The 16,274-nt window shown below is 60.2% G+C and overlaps 1 protein-coding gene across 1 annotated transcript; it reads right to left on the bottom strand.

Annotated features, from left to right (window-relative positions):
* Nucleotides 1-519: 519 nt before the first annotated feature.
* CHLRE_38g759997v5 (uncharacterized protein) lies at nucleotides 520-3,385 on the bottom strand. The gene has a single exon (XM_043073040.1). The coding sequence runs from the start codon at nucleotides 2,600-2,602 to the stop codon at nucleotides 2,135-2,137; it is 468 nt and encodes a 155-aa protein (XP_042914033.1). The 5' UTR covers nucleotides 2,603-3,385; the 3' UTR covers nucleotides 520-2,134.
* Between the last annotated feature and the right edge of the window lie 12,889 nt (nucleotides 3,386-16,274).

Raw genomic sequence — 16,274 nt, forward strand, 5'->3', positions numbered from 1 at the left:
TGCCTTGTACATACACATGAACGTGCCGTGCAGGCTGGTAGACATGCCCCCCTCCATCCCCCCTGCCCCCCTCACTGTTAATTCGCCTGCACAAGCCCCCGCAGGCTATCCATGCCTTGTACACACACACACACACACACACACACACACACACACACACACACACACAGACACGTGCCGTGCAGGCTGGTAGACATGCCCGCCTCCATCCCCCCTACCCCCCTCGCTGTCCGTTCGCCTGCACAAGCCCCCACAGGCTACCCATGCCTTGTACAGACACATGAACGTGCCGTGCAGGGTGGTAGACATGCCCCCCTCCATCCCCCCTCCCCCCCTCACTGTCAATTCGCCTGCACAAGCCCCCGCAGGCTATCCATGCCTTGTACACACACACACACACACACACACACACACACACACACACACACACACACACACACACACACACACACACACACACACACACACATACACACCCACACACCCACACACACACACACACACAGACACGTGCCGTGCAGGCTGGTAGACATGCCCGCCTCCATCCCCCCTACCCCCCTCGCTGTCAATTCGCCTGCACAAGCCTCCAAAGGCGGGCCGACCATACAGCCACCGTGCAAAAGCCCGTGCAAAGCAGCTAACTAGACCCCAAGCACCAGCAGCACGGGGCCTGGACACATGCCCTACGCCCATGCCCACGCTCTCTGCCCTCTACACCACACGAGCTGCCTTCCCCACTCGGAGCAGCTACCTGTACGATGCCGCCACCATTGTTTGGACCGACGGATCTTGCATCAAAGTTGCGGCCGGTGAAGATGGCAACGAAATGAACAAACTCGGTGCTTGCGCGTGGTCCCAACAGACCGAACACATCTACGTCGAACCAGGCGGCCTCAACAGCACCAACACAATACAGAGAGCCGAACTATCAGCCATTCTCGTTGCGTTAGAATACATCCGCCCCCGACTCTGTCTGCTGGGCATGACCCAAGTAACCATAGCCAGTGATTCCCTAGTGTCTCTCTACTTGATCCGCCGAGCCCTTACTGCACCACAACGACTCCTACTATCCAAGCATAAAAACCTGCTGGAAAACATTCTCCACGAGCTACAAATGTATGCCGACGCCGGGGTCCCAGTCCAGCTGCTGAAAGTCCGCTCTCACACAGGGCTCCACGGCAACGAGGAAGCTGACAAAGGTGCAGCCAAAGTCGCCGCCAACGACATGGAGGCCATGGGGCAGGCCATACGCTTAGCACCAGACGAACCGTGGTCCAACATCTGGTGGCCCAAACGCAACTCTGACAATTTCTACCTAAGTGACCTAAACCGTGGAGTCCTGAACTCATTGCCCCCCGAAGCACAACAAGGCTTTACCAATAATACACCAGTGCTGGAGCAATGGGCGGAAGCCCTGCCAACATGTGCCCCACCCTCAGCAACCGCACCCTCGCCAGCTCCACCAGGCACCCCTGGCTGGTCAAGCAAATACTCTACGCCCGCTACGGCTACCTCTTCAACGCACAGCTTAAACGGCGCTACCGCCTGGGAGGGAACGGCAACTGCCCCCTCTGCCACACCCCTGACTCCGGAGGGCACATCCTCGGAGGCTGCACACACCCTAAAATGAAAGGCGCGTACATCAATCGGCACAACTGGGCAGTCCAGCGTGTCGCCAAATGCATCTCCAAAGGGACCTACGGGAACGGGTTCATGGTCATGGACGCGGGCCCCCTAGCCGACCTGCCACACTATGCGTCCGCACAACGCCCCCCCGCCTGGCTGGCTGCGGAGAGGACATCATCACCCCTTATTACAAGGCTCAGACCTGACATTCTGTTCATCCCAAACCTGCCCGCCCATGAAACACATAGAGAAGGGTACCGCCCGCCCCTGAACAAAGCACGGCTGCCCATCTATAGAAATAGAAATAGAAATAGAGACACCCTGCCGTAGGCAAGTGGTGTGAATTAAGGGAGTGGGGGGAGATGAGGAGGTGGGCCAGGCCCGCCTCCTGTACGCCCCCACTACCGAGCATGTGAAGGCGGGCGTGCAGGCCAGGCCTGCACCCCGCCAGGATGTTACGTCCCGCCCGGGTCGCCAGGTGGCAGTCCCCGTTCGAGACGCCGTCTGGTCAAGACAACGTGGTTGAGGGTGGCGACTGCGTGGTCGTGTAGGGTGTCGCAGCACTGCCTGGCTTTGTGGGAAGTGAGGTGAGGAGGGGATGGAGGTCCTTGCGGATTGTGCCTGCAAATCCGAGGCTGATTGCGCTCTGCGGGGTGTATTGCACTTTCCATCCCGCTTCCCGCAGGTCGGCTGCAAGGGCCTGCTGCTGTTGTGCTTTTTCGTGTTGCTTGGCGGCGTGGTTCGTGTCGGCGGTGTATCCTGCTTCGATGATGTGGATGGTGTCGCGTTCGCTGGGAAGCACGACAAAGTCTGGGTTTAGGGCTGCGGCGAGGGAGATGGAAGGGATTAGTAGGATGTCGGGGCGGTAGTGTAGGTGGCGTCCTGCTGGTTTGCCCTCCTGGTCGGGGAGCAGCCACGGCGGCAGGCGGTTGTCAGCCGCGTAGTCTGGCAGATCGGCTTTAGACGTGGCGTCCATTACCATGTAGCAGCCACCGCAGTCACCACGGGAGATGGCTCGTGCGATGGTCTGGACTGCAATGTTGTGTCGTTTAATGTACATTGCACGGAGTTGGGGGTTGTGGCAGCCTCCCAGTATATGGCCACCGGAGTCGGGTCCGCGACAGAGTGGGCATGGGGCGGGAGTATCGGGGCCAGCGCGGGGGGCTCGGCGGCCTGTGACTGTGCGGCCGAAGCGGGCTGCGAGTTTATTGTTCCACAGCTGCCCGTACAGATAGTCCATGCAGCGTTTGGCCTTGCGGTGCCGGCCTGATTGCAGGTTCATGGTTCGGGTGCTGGATTTGATATCCAGGTCTGGGATGGCCTTGGCAACGAAACCAGTGTAGAGGGTTTCGCGGGTGTGGCCTTGGGCGATGTGCGGGGCCGCGAGCGTGGCGATGCCGCGGTTGAGGTCATGCGCGTAGTGTCCTTCGTTCTTCTCTTGTGGCACCCCTTCTACAGTCGGTTTCATAGTTTTACGTATCGGGACAGCCCATGTCGCCCGTGTCACCACGCAATATATAATGCTGCTATATCGTTTGCCTCACTATGCTGGCTAATTAGCCAGCACAACACTCACAAGACCTGGCACCGATAGGGCCAAGTCCGGCTGACAGCGTGGCAGAGCCATGCCCTAAGATCCCTAGCCATATTGAACAGCTTGGGAAAATAGGTGCAGGCTCAGAAGCGGCAGACTGCCCAAGGATTGCGGAGACACGACCGGTAGCGAGCGCCCCGCCTGCGGGGGCCTCACGCAACTACCAAAATGGTCAACAGTCGATGCTCCTTGGGATCACAGTTGTGCGACGCGCCCCCGAACCCACGTCCCCCCGATTTCACTGTCAACCGGGCTACCAGCCGCCCACGGCAAGCCCACAACTGAGTGGAGGCAAGGAAACCACTAAGCAGCACAAAGGAACACGTCCGAACACTAAGCAACCCGCACAACGGACACCTGAACCCAGAACCCCAAACGGCAGCGCTAGAACCGCGCTCAACTCCCGCCACACACAGCAAAATTCGTTCTGTTACATCGGTACACTGGCCCTGGCCGTGACACTACTTGCCCTACTGTGCGCACCCCCGCAATTGACCCATCTGCACAATCCGGGCCGGCCGCCACAAAAACGGACACCAGCGCCCAAGAATTACTCTAGCCTTAACACTCACACAATGATTACCTACTTATGGAATAAGTATAGCAATGAGCATTTCCCCCGCCCACACCTACACGAGCTGGGCGAATGGCAGGGCGTCGCGGCATTCTCTCTCCACTCTTGCGACAACCCCCAGAACCTATGCCTGAGCCACAAAATGGCCCCGCACACCGGACCTATGTCGGCAGAGGTGCTCGGCTTTGAGGATACATCCTCGCAACCGCTAGTGCTGATGGCCGCCTCGGCCGGCTGCCTCAACTACGCCATTAGCAACGTTAACCTCATCGAACCGGCAGCACTGTATAGCCGGGTGGTGGTACTGTCGCTGCTGCACGCAAACGTCGACCCGCGGCTGCTCGAGATGGCGGCGGAGCAAATGGCCAAGTGGAACGAGGTCCTCCCCAAGCGGCTGGAGTTGATCACCAGCATTGTGGACGCGGTTATCAGCGCGCTAGGCCTCCAGCCCTCGGCGGAGCTGTCTGCCTCCCTGCGGAAGTGCGTCTACGAGGCCAAGGCGGGCTCCAACAACTGGACTCTCACGGACGGCACCAAGGTGTCCGCCCTGGGAAGTAAGCGCACGCAGTATCGGGTTGTCTCCTGCGCCACCCAACCCATTAACAAAACGCTCCCCACACCATTGCAACAACCTACAGTGGCCATCACGCTGCCGTCGGAGCAGGCGGCCAGGGCCCTGGTGGCGCTCAGCAAGATCGAGCGCTTCATCATGACCTACAGCGACGGCGCCATTATCCCGATCAAGCGCGTGCCCACCATCACCCTGCAGGCCGGGCCCAGCAAGGCGGCGCCCAACGCCGAGGGCAAGATCCCGTTCCTCAGCTCCCTTCACCGCAAGGAAGACTACGAGCAGGTGCGCCGCGTGCCGTGGCTAGCGCGCCGCACTCACCTACCCACACACGTCCTCGCGCGCTCACTTATTCACTTCTCCCACACTAGACTTGGCCCCCGCAGCCAGACCTCGCACCCCAGCCTGCCTGACTCTGCCGACTTGCCCGCCCCCGGCCCGCACCCACAGATGTTCGACAACACGCTGCTCACGGTGGTGACATGGGCGACACGCGGACGCGACAGCGCGGGCGACCCCAACGCCGCCGTTCAGGCCCTCGCCTTCGAGCTGCTGCAGAGCATCCGCGACAGTGAGTCAAACACGATCACAAAGAAACCGGGCTTGACCATGCTTACCGTAGCTAACTTGCACCATTTTGACAGCGCCCAAGCACACCAACCAAACTCTCTCAGCCCCACACGCTGCTGCCCTACTCCACGCTTCACACTTCCCACACACACGCAACCTCACAACGCCGCTGCCACCCCCACCCCCCACTGTGCAGAGTCCAGCACCAAGGAAGACGCATGCGGCTGGGCCACCGACAAGTGCCGCGAGACCTTCGGCTCCGAGATTGGCGCCCTGCTCAACGTGCGGCTGATGCCCGTGTCCGCCACGCACCCGGCCATCGCCACCACGCTGGTGAACTACGGCATCGACCCCGACACGCTGCACGGCACGCTCTGCCTCGCACACCTCGCCTCCCCCGAGGTATGCGATGAGATCCAGCGCATGGGAGGCTACCAGCTCGAGAGCCCCAGCACCCGCCTACGCATCGTCAGCCTGCAGGCCCGCCCCGACGGCGCCATCTCCTTCCCGGCCATGGAGAGCCAGTGGGAGAAGACCGGCCTCGCTATTGAGATCACCGGCGACACCATCTCGCAGCAAGACGTCATGCTGTGGGGCCAGCGGCTCCTGGACAACATGAAGGCGGGCTTCGACAAGATCTTCCCCACGCTCTCCGACAAGCAGCGGCAGCGCGCGGGCCTGCACACCTGCGACGGCGACGTGGCCACTCTGTCCAAGCTGGACGCCAACCGGACCCTGGAGTTCCTGTTCGTCAAGCGCGGCCGCATCTACACGCCACTGGCGGACCTGCAGCCGTCGGAGTGGCGGGCGGACGGCCGCGTGATGTACCGGGTGCCTGACCGTAAAATTTACTTCCTCCCCTGCGACCCGGTCAGCGCTGCCGCCGCCCTGCTGTGCGCCAGCGGCGGCGCCAATCTCTACACCACCTACCTCCGGCCGGACGAGGGCCGCGGCCGCATCACCCTGGCACCGGCCACCTCGGACTACCAGTTCAACCAGGTGCCCGGAGAGTCAGAGGAGCTGTGGGACCAGTACGGTGCCCACCTCGGCCTCGCCATCGGGTACGCGCACGCGGGCCTCGCAGGCTGCGGCGTCACGGCCCAGCTCATCGGCACCACGGCGGCACACGCGAAGCGCGCGGTGAAGGTGGTTCTCAACCAGCTGACGGTCAACGACTCGCCCGCACCCCTGAAGCCGCCCGGCCTGCACGTGCGTCTGGGCTACGTGGGTCCCATCCTCACCGCGGCCGCGGCGGCCACCGCGGACGACGCCATGGAGGACGAGGAGGACCTGGACACGCTGATGGTAAGCTGGACAGATGCGCGGTCAAACTTTAATAGCCACACGTGGCGGCCGCTGCGCATAGGACCCGGCGACCCAACTCCACTGCTCTGCCCCTCTCGCCCGCCGAACCCCGCTAAGGTCCCTCACAATCTCACGAACGCTCCGCCTCTGTCACCCTGTCCCGCATGCAGTTCGCCCTGCCCAGCCCCAAGCGGGCCCGCGTGGACGACGACGCCTAAACCAGCAAACAAGACAACTCACGCGCATTCGGACCGATGGCTGCCTCACACTACTCAGCCAGCTCCCTGGCCGCCTCGACTGGGCTGGGCGATCGCGTGTTCCTTCTCCAGCTGCGTTTGCGGGATACTTGCAGCTGCCAGCTGCATTTGGCGGATTCGCACTGATGCTTGGAGGAGTAGGGAGGAGAGAGGCGTTTGGATAGATAGACGGGCGGCTGGGCAGAAGAGCCACGGAGACTCACAAAATAGGTTTAGCCAGCACGCAGATGGCCACTTCGAGCAAACAGAGGGCAACCACTTGACGGCACGGGCACTAGTACTGATTGCTTGGGGAATGAACTGCATCTGGAGCGCGGCAATACGACTCCCCGGTTTGAGACGAATGCGGGCTACGCCCAGCCATAATGAGTGGACGAGTTACAGGAACGCGTGGTCGAACTGGCAGTCGGATACTAGTGCTGTCGAGGGTAGCGTGAGGCATTCTGTGCAGCAGGAACACTACTGCTGCCGTGCATCAGCCCAGGTGAATTACTGGCCCACGGGGGCCCACCCTAGATGCAATTGCCTGGAGCACCATGCTGTAGCCCGCCAGGCTTGCTGGAATACAGGGGCCAAACCTTGGCGCCCGGACGCAGAGTGCGGTCAACTGCAGTCGGGGACACATAGCAAACGGACGAGGGCTACCGGTACCTCAGGCTGGACCAAGCAAATGTGGTGGCAAACGTACACCGTCGCCGATCAGAATTGTAAACAATCAGTGATGCCAAACCTGTGGCCCAACAATCCCATCGTGCCACCCCGCAGCACCCTTCAGCCGAAGCCGTCTGTACCCTCAGACGCGCGCATGGCTCCGACAAGGGTTGCGAAGGGGATGCCACATGCACACGATGAGCAGAAACTCTACAGCGCCGGAGCTGCAACACGCACCGCACCTACGCCCGCACCCACGCACCGCCATCCCCCTTCGCGCATATATTTTGAGCAGCAACAGCACTCCTTCTGCTGGATTCACGCCATTAACCACCTACTAGGATGCGCGGCCATCTCCCCATACCGTGTATTAACGTATGCCGAACAAATGCTGCACCAGGCGCAGGGGGAAAACCAACCGGCACACACGCACGCGTGGACGCAGGCTTTCACACCGGTCATTGGCCAATTTTCAGTCCATGCCATCAATCACTACCTCAAGTATAACTGCTACAGAGCTAACCAAGCCCTAGCCATCCACGCTCACGACAACATTCGCCCAGACGACTCCCCTGCCAGCATTGCCAGAAGACACAAACAGACCGAACACGGCTTCCTAATCTTCACACCAGGCTACTCCAGTGGCATCTACGGCCATGTGATAGCCATCAAAAGGCACGGCTCCAGTTGGCTTATCCTGGACTCTGCCGACACCCAACCGCGGGCCATACGCCGCACCACCGCACTAGACATCACGGGCAAGGTTTTTACGCTGTCGGCCCGCACACCCGACACCCCCCCCCCCTACATCCGCTGTGCCTGAACGCGACCGGCCCGCCCGCCAACTGGACGCCCGACCGCATGCGCTCAGCTGACAGAAACCCACCCCTCCCCGAACCCTCTGAATACCACTCCCTTACCCAACTAGCCCACCGCCTCACCTCTCAAGGACACCGCCTACTCGACACATGTGCATGGGGCAATAACTGCGCCCTCTTTGCGACCCTCGCGGCCCTACCCGGCAGCCAAGTCCCACTCATACCCACCGAACCCGCGAGATGGGCATCAATGACAGGAGCCATACGCACATGTATCGCATCCAAACTCAGACAACTAACCACACCAAGCAGCCCGGGCAGTGACGAGCTGCGACTGCACATCCTGGGTCTCTACGAGGAAACCGAAACCCCTGAACGCACTGTGCAGACGCACTGCCGCAATGTGGAAGACACAGCCATGCTCACCATTCCAGACCTCATCGCATTCCAAGCCCTCCTTCCCGGAGTACAAATCCACATTATCGGTCCAGGATACACAGACTGGCTCCCGCTCCCAAAACCCACGGCATATGACCGCCCGCAACACAACGTATACCTCGCACACGTACCCCACTCGTGGGCCCTTGCGGGCTTCCCCCCCACCTTCCCAATTGCCGAATGCAACCACTACATAGCGGTAACACACTCCACTTGGACACACGGCCCCCGCACCCAGGACCCCTCCCTCCTCCGCTGGGGCCCCATCTGGGATGGCGGCCCTTGCACGCAAGATATCATTGACAAGCACGCCAATACCCCCGTCCGCAGCCCACCACCCAAGAAGGCACGTACAAACACACTCACGCACGCTCTCCTGCGAGCCATGGGATCTCCCACCAACCGCCGTAAAGCAGCAAAACGCGCCCTTTCCCTGTCCCCACCTTCACCGCACAAACCGACACGGCCCACCACAAACCTCCCTGCACAACGGACCCCTACCAAGGCACCTCCCTCGCAACCCACCCCTGGCACACCACCGAACCCTGCCTCCACACCCGCACAACAACCACCACCAGTTATTCCCCACAACCCCCCACAGCACGCTCCTGGAAAGAAAAGACAAGCCACGCTCCAGGCATGTTTGGAAGCCGCGGCACTACCGCAGGCCCAGCGCCCGGCACCAGCTACACCCGCCCACACAAGCACATGCCATCTTGTCACGCTCAACGCCCGGGGGTTGCTATCCAACCTGGCCCCCATTAGGGAAGAATCAGAAACCTGGGACGCGGACATTCTCGTACTCACTGAAACTAAAACTCGAGCCCACAGGACCAGAACAGAACGCGACATCATCCAAAACAGCTTCAAATCGTACTCCACGTTTGTCCACAGCACACCCCGACCGACACCGACAAAGGGGCCAAAACAAGACCAACGGCGGCACCAACCCTCGGGCGGAGTCACGCTTGCGGTTCACACCAGATACGCCCGCAAAGAACATATCACCTGCCTCCCCACGCCGGCAACACTCCAGGGCTACATGGTCCACCTGCGCATGGCCCCTTCCTCTTCGACGCCTATCCACATCATCGGAGTCTACTGCCCACCCGATGACAAGCGCACCCGCGAAGCATTGTACACCTACATCACTCGAGCCTCCCGAAGTGCAGCCCGTCTGAAAGAACCCCTCCCAGCCGGCGGGGACTGGAACGCTGCTGCTTACGACACGGACAGAAGCACCAACACCAGTACTACCAACGACACAACACATCAAAACTTCCTGAAGCAGACGGGCTTATCACCCGCCGCGCGCACACGCCCTAGGCCACATACGTACACGCAGATACAACACGACACAATTACACATCAGAGCCGCATCGACGACTTCCTAGCAAACAACCACGCCCAGGGCTGCCCTGCGGCTACGGAATGGACCTCAGCATGCGGGGGCACCACCGATCACCTGGGCCTACACTTAAAGGCTAACCTCCCCTACAAACCCACGGGAACCACCACTGCACCCGCGGAACCAGATATCCCGAGCGCAGACACAAGCACCGGCCCCACACTAGCAAACATCGTCAAGCCTATCACTCAAACCCAGAGTCGCACCATCACACAGCGATGGGAAGCAGACGGAACCACTGCCCTTGAAACCCTGTATGCCGCGCTCACCATACCCGGTCGCAGCGCACGTCAAATCATCGACTCCACAGTAACCGCACTTTCATCCAACACACATCACGTAGCAAATACACGCACCGCCCACAACATTGTCACCGACGCACGCGCCCAACTTTCCACGCTTGACCTCAACGCCGCATCCACCGCCCTTTATGGAGCACTAGCCGTCGGAGCAAAAATCATGCTCGACACGTGTCCCCAAAAACCGCCCCGAACCTCCAGAGCAAAACCGTCCCGGGCGGAGGCCAGGAAGCTAAAGCGGCTGCTAGCCACCGAAAAACAGAAAAAGCAACTCTACCTAGCTCTCGTGCACGCCTCCCCAGCGCAACCTCAGGAGCCTCCCACTCCGCCCCCCACAGCGCCAGCACCCGTACCACCCGTGGCCCCTACGAACCCCACACCCGCGGCCACCGCCAAACTGGACTGGGAAACTGCCCTCAAGACACGCCGCACTACTCAGAAAGAAGCCAATGCCAAGGCCGCCAGCAAATGGTTAACACGGATTAGAAAGCTATTCGCAACCTCTCAAGGCAAAGCCTCCAAAATAATGCTCGGCAAATCAGGACCACGACAAAAACTGACAGCTGTACGCCACCCTACTACCCAACACATCGCCACCACCAGCACCGACATCAACGATGCGCTACACACTCATTTCCAAGCTGCCGCTGAACCCACTGGTGGCCCACGCACTGGACGCTACCGACCAGAAGACACCACCACCACCTTCCCCTGGAACGAACCAGGAGCACCCGACGGCGGCTTCATGCTGGCCCGCGCACAACACCCGGACAACCACTCCCTGCTGCCTAACGTCTCTGACGCGAGCAACTTCCAACGGTGCATGCAATCCCTCTCCCGCAACAAGAGCCCTGGCCCTGACGGCCTCCCAAACGAGCTACTCAAATGCATGCCAGATGCGTTACAAGTCGCTGTCCATACTCTCCTATGTGTCGCATGGATTAAAGCCGAACTACCAGACGGCTGGTCCACCAGCGACACCATTCTCTTGTACAAGAAGGCAGACCCGCTGTCCATCTCCAATTACAGACCCATTGCACTGTGCAACACGCTCTACAAGCTCTACACCAGTTTAGTCACTCGGGCAGCCACCGAAGCATGCACTGAGCTCCTCGTCCACAGCGAAGCCCAAGAAGGCTTTCAAAAGTACAAAGGAACGGAGCGCCAAATCATGAACCTACTGCACGTGATCGAGGACGCAGCCCTCACAAAGCGCGACCTATACGTCGCGTACATCGACTTCTCAAACGCCTTCGGCACCATAGACCACGACCGCCTGCTCACTGTAATGCACCACCTTGGCCTCCCAACTGACTTCATAGAAGTCGTGCGCAATCTGTACTCTACCGCAAACACCACCATCCGCACAGCCCACGGCCGCACATCCCCCGTTCAGATAAGGCGCGGCACCATGCAAGGAGATACCCTCTCACCACTGTTATTTATCATCTTTCTCGAGCCACTCCTGAGGTGGCTGCACTACGGCGGCCGCGGCTACCGATACGGCTGCCTCACAAACAGTGAGAATGACCAACACAACTGTTCATCACTAGGCTACGCGGATGACCTGGCGCTAGCAGCCAACTCCCGTGATAACCTTCGGTGCCAAACTGACAAGATTGCGCGATACGCAGCCTGGGGAGGTATGCGCATCAACCGCGACAAGAGCGCCTGCACAGGCATCCTCCACAGCTTCGCAAGTGCCAACAGTTCAGACAAAAGCATGAAAGGCCCCGCCTGCGAACGCACCCTCAAACGCTTTCTGGATGGCCAACGATGCCATAACCTGCCTTACATCCCCCCACACAAGCCCTACCGATACCTCGGCGCCCTGTGCTCCGGCGCTGTGACGTACCCCGGCCACCACAGCCCATCCATCCAAGCCTGTGCCTCCCCCCAGCCTCACCTTGTGTGACCGGTCTATAGTTCATCATGCTCTCTTTGCCTCAGGCATTTCAGCGGCGCACCGGCTTGCCTCACCGGCTTGCCTCACCGGCTTGCCTCACCCACGCCATTGTGGGCGGGGCACCTGCTAAAGAATCGGAATCTTGCTCTTAACACTTATCATTGCAATTTCACCCCTTTATTTGTCTCTTGTCTCGAGCCTTTACAACTCCAAGCAATCGTCGGTCTTTCCAAGAAACTCTAAACATTCCTTCTACGACCTGCACCTGAAGATGACAGAAATCAAACGTTTCAAGCTTTGGGGCCGCGGGACCATTACCTGAGCTTTTGAGAGAAGCCCTAGTCGAAACCTAACACTTTTAGCGAAATCGACCCTGGACCTGCTTGTTCTGGCGCTCTAGCTGCTTCAGAGGTGATAGCATAGCTCAGGTAAGTAGGAATTGTTGTTTTCAGGGCAGGAAGTGGGGCAACGAGCAGTTTCGGGGCAGAATCGTGGGCATCGTTGTCAGCTCCTAAGCATTTGCATTTGATGTATTGAACAATTGGAAGAGATAAACAATCACGTTTAGCTCGAGGAAGTTGAGGAAGTATGAGAATGTTGGCAATCATTGTCGCTGTTTTATATAAATCATACCGCTATCTCGGCGTGGAAATCACCATGACGATGGACTGGCGCCCTCAACTGAAGGCGGCTAAAACCGACCTAACTGACGCCGGCGAAGAGCTGAGCAAATACAAAAAACTCCCTCGCCAGTGCTACATGCTCATCAAACAATGCCTTAAAGCAAAAGTTGCTTACTCCCTCCCAGCCATGGCATACACGCAACACGATATCCGGGCACTGGACGCCCAAATCGCGGGTATCGTCCGTCGGTGCGTCGGCCTACCACGCGACTGCGCCACCCGCGCCATCCTTCTACCTGCCGAGATGGGGGGCCTAGGAATAGGCTCGCTCCGCGAAGAGTATGTGCAACGCGCCTCCAGACTGCTCATGATTTCGCTGAACGATAACGGCAGGCTAGGCGTTATTACGCGCCGCCTCCTCCACCTCCAAGCGGCGCAGGCGGGGAGCGACCTCCCGCTGCACGACATGCGAAGAGCGGGGAAATTTTTTGTTACCCTGAAACAACTCACCCTCCTTCAAGACCATGACCTGCTGGCCATGCTGCAAGGCAAGGAATTTGCAGCCGCCCTACCAACACTAGTGTCCAAACTCCGAGCCGCTGAGGCGAGCACGCCCGCTTACCTGCGAGCTGACTGGATCAGCCCCCTGACAATAGACCTTGGCTTGAACCTGGCCGACCTGGTGGACGCAAATACGGGACGGCACATCATTGACACTGTACAGCTGGATCGGCGATTTCCAAAAGGCCGGGTAAAAGACCGGCACAAGCGCGCCCTGAACCGCTTCACTCACGCCCTATGCAAACTTGCAGACACACAACCTAAGCCGACCGCCGGTACTAAACCCCTCCCCCTGCACAACCGAGCCCTACCCAATGGTGTCTCCAAGACAGACCTTCGGACAGCTGGCGACCTGCCTAAACCTATACCCCAACGCACTCTCACCTCTCTACTGGAACGCTGGCAGCAGTCGACACCTCCGAGGCCCTCCGGAGCCCCGGCGCGGCCGTCTTTGGAAGTCCTGCAGGCCAAACCAAAGCCAACGGCAAAGCAACGCCACAATCACTTCATCAAATACGACACACGGACACGCAATCCCGCAGTCGAGGCCAATGACGCTGCTCTGCCCGGATCCACCCTCCATTACCCTTCCGACCCCACGAGGGACCTAACTTTCTATATGCACGCAGCACGGGAGTTTACCCCGCTCATCAAACAATGCAAAACCCTCGGCACCACACGATGGACCGGCTCCTGGCGGATCCCGCCAAGGCGGGTCCCAGCCCATGCCGAGGCGGCGGGCCCCCACACCCACGCTACCCACGAACTACTTGCTTCCCGCCCCTACCAAGCAGTCGCTGCACCTGCTCACCAGCGGCTTGAGCTACCAGACGGGTGCCCCACCGCAGCCACACCACCCATGCACACGAAACCGCCCAACCGCCGCAAAAGCAGCGCTCGCCCCACCCGCTGCCCACACACGCACCACGCAGCGCCGGCGAGGGGCCTCCCACCGGCAGCCGCGCAGAGAGGGAACCGCGCGACCGCGCAGCCAAGCGCCAGACCTGCATGGCGCAAAGCCAGAGACACAGCATTAAATGGCGCACTGCCCCAGTCCGACGCTGGGAAGCTAGCGGCACAACACATCACAGCCCACCTGGCCAACCGCGATGACATCATTGCCGCAGTTGTCAGCGGGCCCATGACACATAAAACCAATGCCCCACCACCCAAGAGAAAACGGAAACTGGACCCGCCGCCAGAAGAACCCCCCTGGGCTGACCGCTGCCGCTACAAAGTTCGCTGGCAACAACCCTCACCACGAACGGTATACTCAGCGCCTATAAGATACAGAACTACGACGCCATCAACGCCACAAAACCCTCATGTATGCTATGGGGACAGGGCATCCGCCGGTTTATGGCCCAGGTGCACTGGGCCGACACGGAAGACCCGCTCTCCTCCCTCTCACAGAACCCCGGCTGGGCGGCCGCCCTGGCACGGTACACACTTGCCCAAGCTGAAGCACCCCCCGACCCCACCCCACCCCCTGCGCTTGATACCCACCTCACCAGCAAGCAGCGCCAGGGCCGGTGGCGGGACCCAGCACCCAGCATGGCCGCACGAAAACGTGCCACTCTCCGGTGCTGCACCATTGACACCAACTCCTGCAACCCAGACACAGACATTCATCCGACAGGCCAGTATTGTATCCAGTTGGGCACACGAACACCCGGTGTAGCCGCCGGCACGGCGACCGACCCTAACCCTACCGCCAGAGTATACGGACCTGACGGCCGATGCGTTGGATCCATCTCGGCTACTCGCCTCGCCCTCCTCCACGCCCGCTATAGGGCGCTCAACCCCACCCAACCCCCGAAAGCATTCGCCGCCGCCGTAGCCTCCCTGCTCACACGATATCGCCCCAGTAAATGCCACAAAGAGAACTCCACCAACCCAGCGCACGAGGTCACCCTCTGTCCAGACCTAATGTCCACCCTTACCTCCCATCTTAAGTTCACAACAGAAGCATTTGCCTCCCCCCTCAACGCTACCGGCAACATACCGGCCTACTACACGGCACACCCCGAGGACGCAGTGTTCGGGGCCGCCCTCGACTGCTACAGCCGACTCCTACACGATGTGTCATTCCTCCACCCACCACCACAGCCCGAACAAACCAACCTGGCAATGGCCTGGGCGGTCGCCAGCGCTGAGGCAGCGGCAGCGCAAGCGCCACATTTGTCAGTCGTGGTCGTGCCGTATGGCGAAACCAGTGGTTACACGGCCTGGCTCCAGCACCCACTGGTCCACGCCCTGGGACATATCCGACCGGCACACACGTGGGCCGCCTTGGCCTCCGGCCTAGGTCAGCCGCTGGAGCTCCCCGCCCACCGGCGCGGACTCCATCTCCTGTGTGTGGCAAACGAGCCCGGCAGGTTACTTCTCAACACGGCCCTAGGGAATGGACTAGCGGCGGCGCTGTCTGGCGCCCTTGGACACACTCCACAGCCTGCCGCCCGCAAGCCCTTGCCGAACCCAGACGCACCTAAACCATGGCCCAAAACCCCTCGGAAGCTGGAGCGTCGCCTCCGCACCCACACCACCCCGACACCCCTACCACAGCCCCCCCCCGGCCGCCCCCACACCCCCAACCCCCACGGAGCTCGCAGCCCTCTACCCCATAACCATCCCTCTCGCACACACGTGTGGCTCCGCCGTCTTCACCGACGGGAGCAAGGTCCCACACTCGAGCGACTACACAGGCCTGGGAGCAGCGATCTGGGACGAAACTGAAAACCGCACGACGCATATAGACGAAGATATCGCTTTTGACACTCCCCTTAGCACTATTCTCAGATGCGAGTCGTCGGCTATACGCATGGCACTTAGCCTCAACCTTGACTTGCCCCACCTGCGGATCTACACCGACAGCCTTGTCAGCCTGCTTATCCTTCGCCGTGCCATTCTGGAGCCCGAGTCGCTCCACGTAAGCAAACATCGCGAAATGTTCGGGGCCATCACTGACATACTGGCCCAACGTGGATTGGCAGGTCTGAAGACATACTTCTATCACGTCCGTTCACACCAAGCAGATACGTGCGTAGGAAATCAGAAAGCCGATGAGGCGGCACAG

This window comes from Chlamydomonas reinhardtii (assembly GCF_000002595.2).
Source record: "Chlamydomonas reinhardtii strain CC-503 cw92 mt+ unplaced genomic scaffold scaffold_38, whole genome shotgun sequence".
In the NCBI taxonomy this organism is placed as follows: Eukaryota; Viridiplantae; Chlorophyta; class Chlorophyceae; order Chlamydomonadales; family Chlamydomonadaceae; genus Chlamydomonas; species Chlamydomonas reinhardtii.

Coding starts and splice junctions, on each gene's coding strand:
- CHLRE_38g759997v5 (XM_043073040.1), bottom strand. CDS start 2,602: ATGGACGCCACGTCTAAAGCCGATCTGCCAGACTACGCGGCTGACAAC.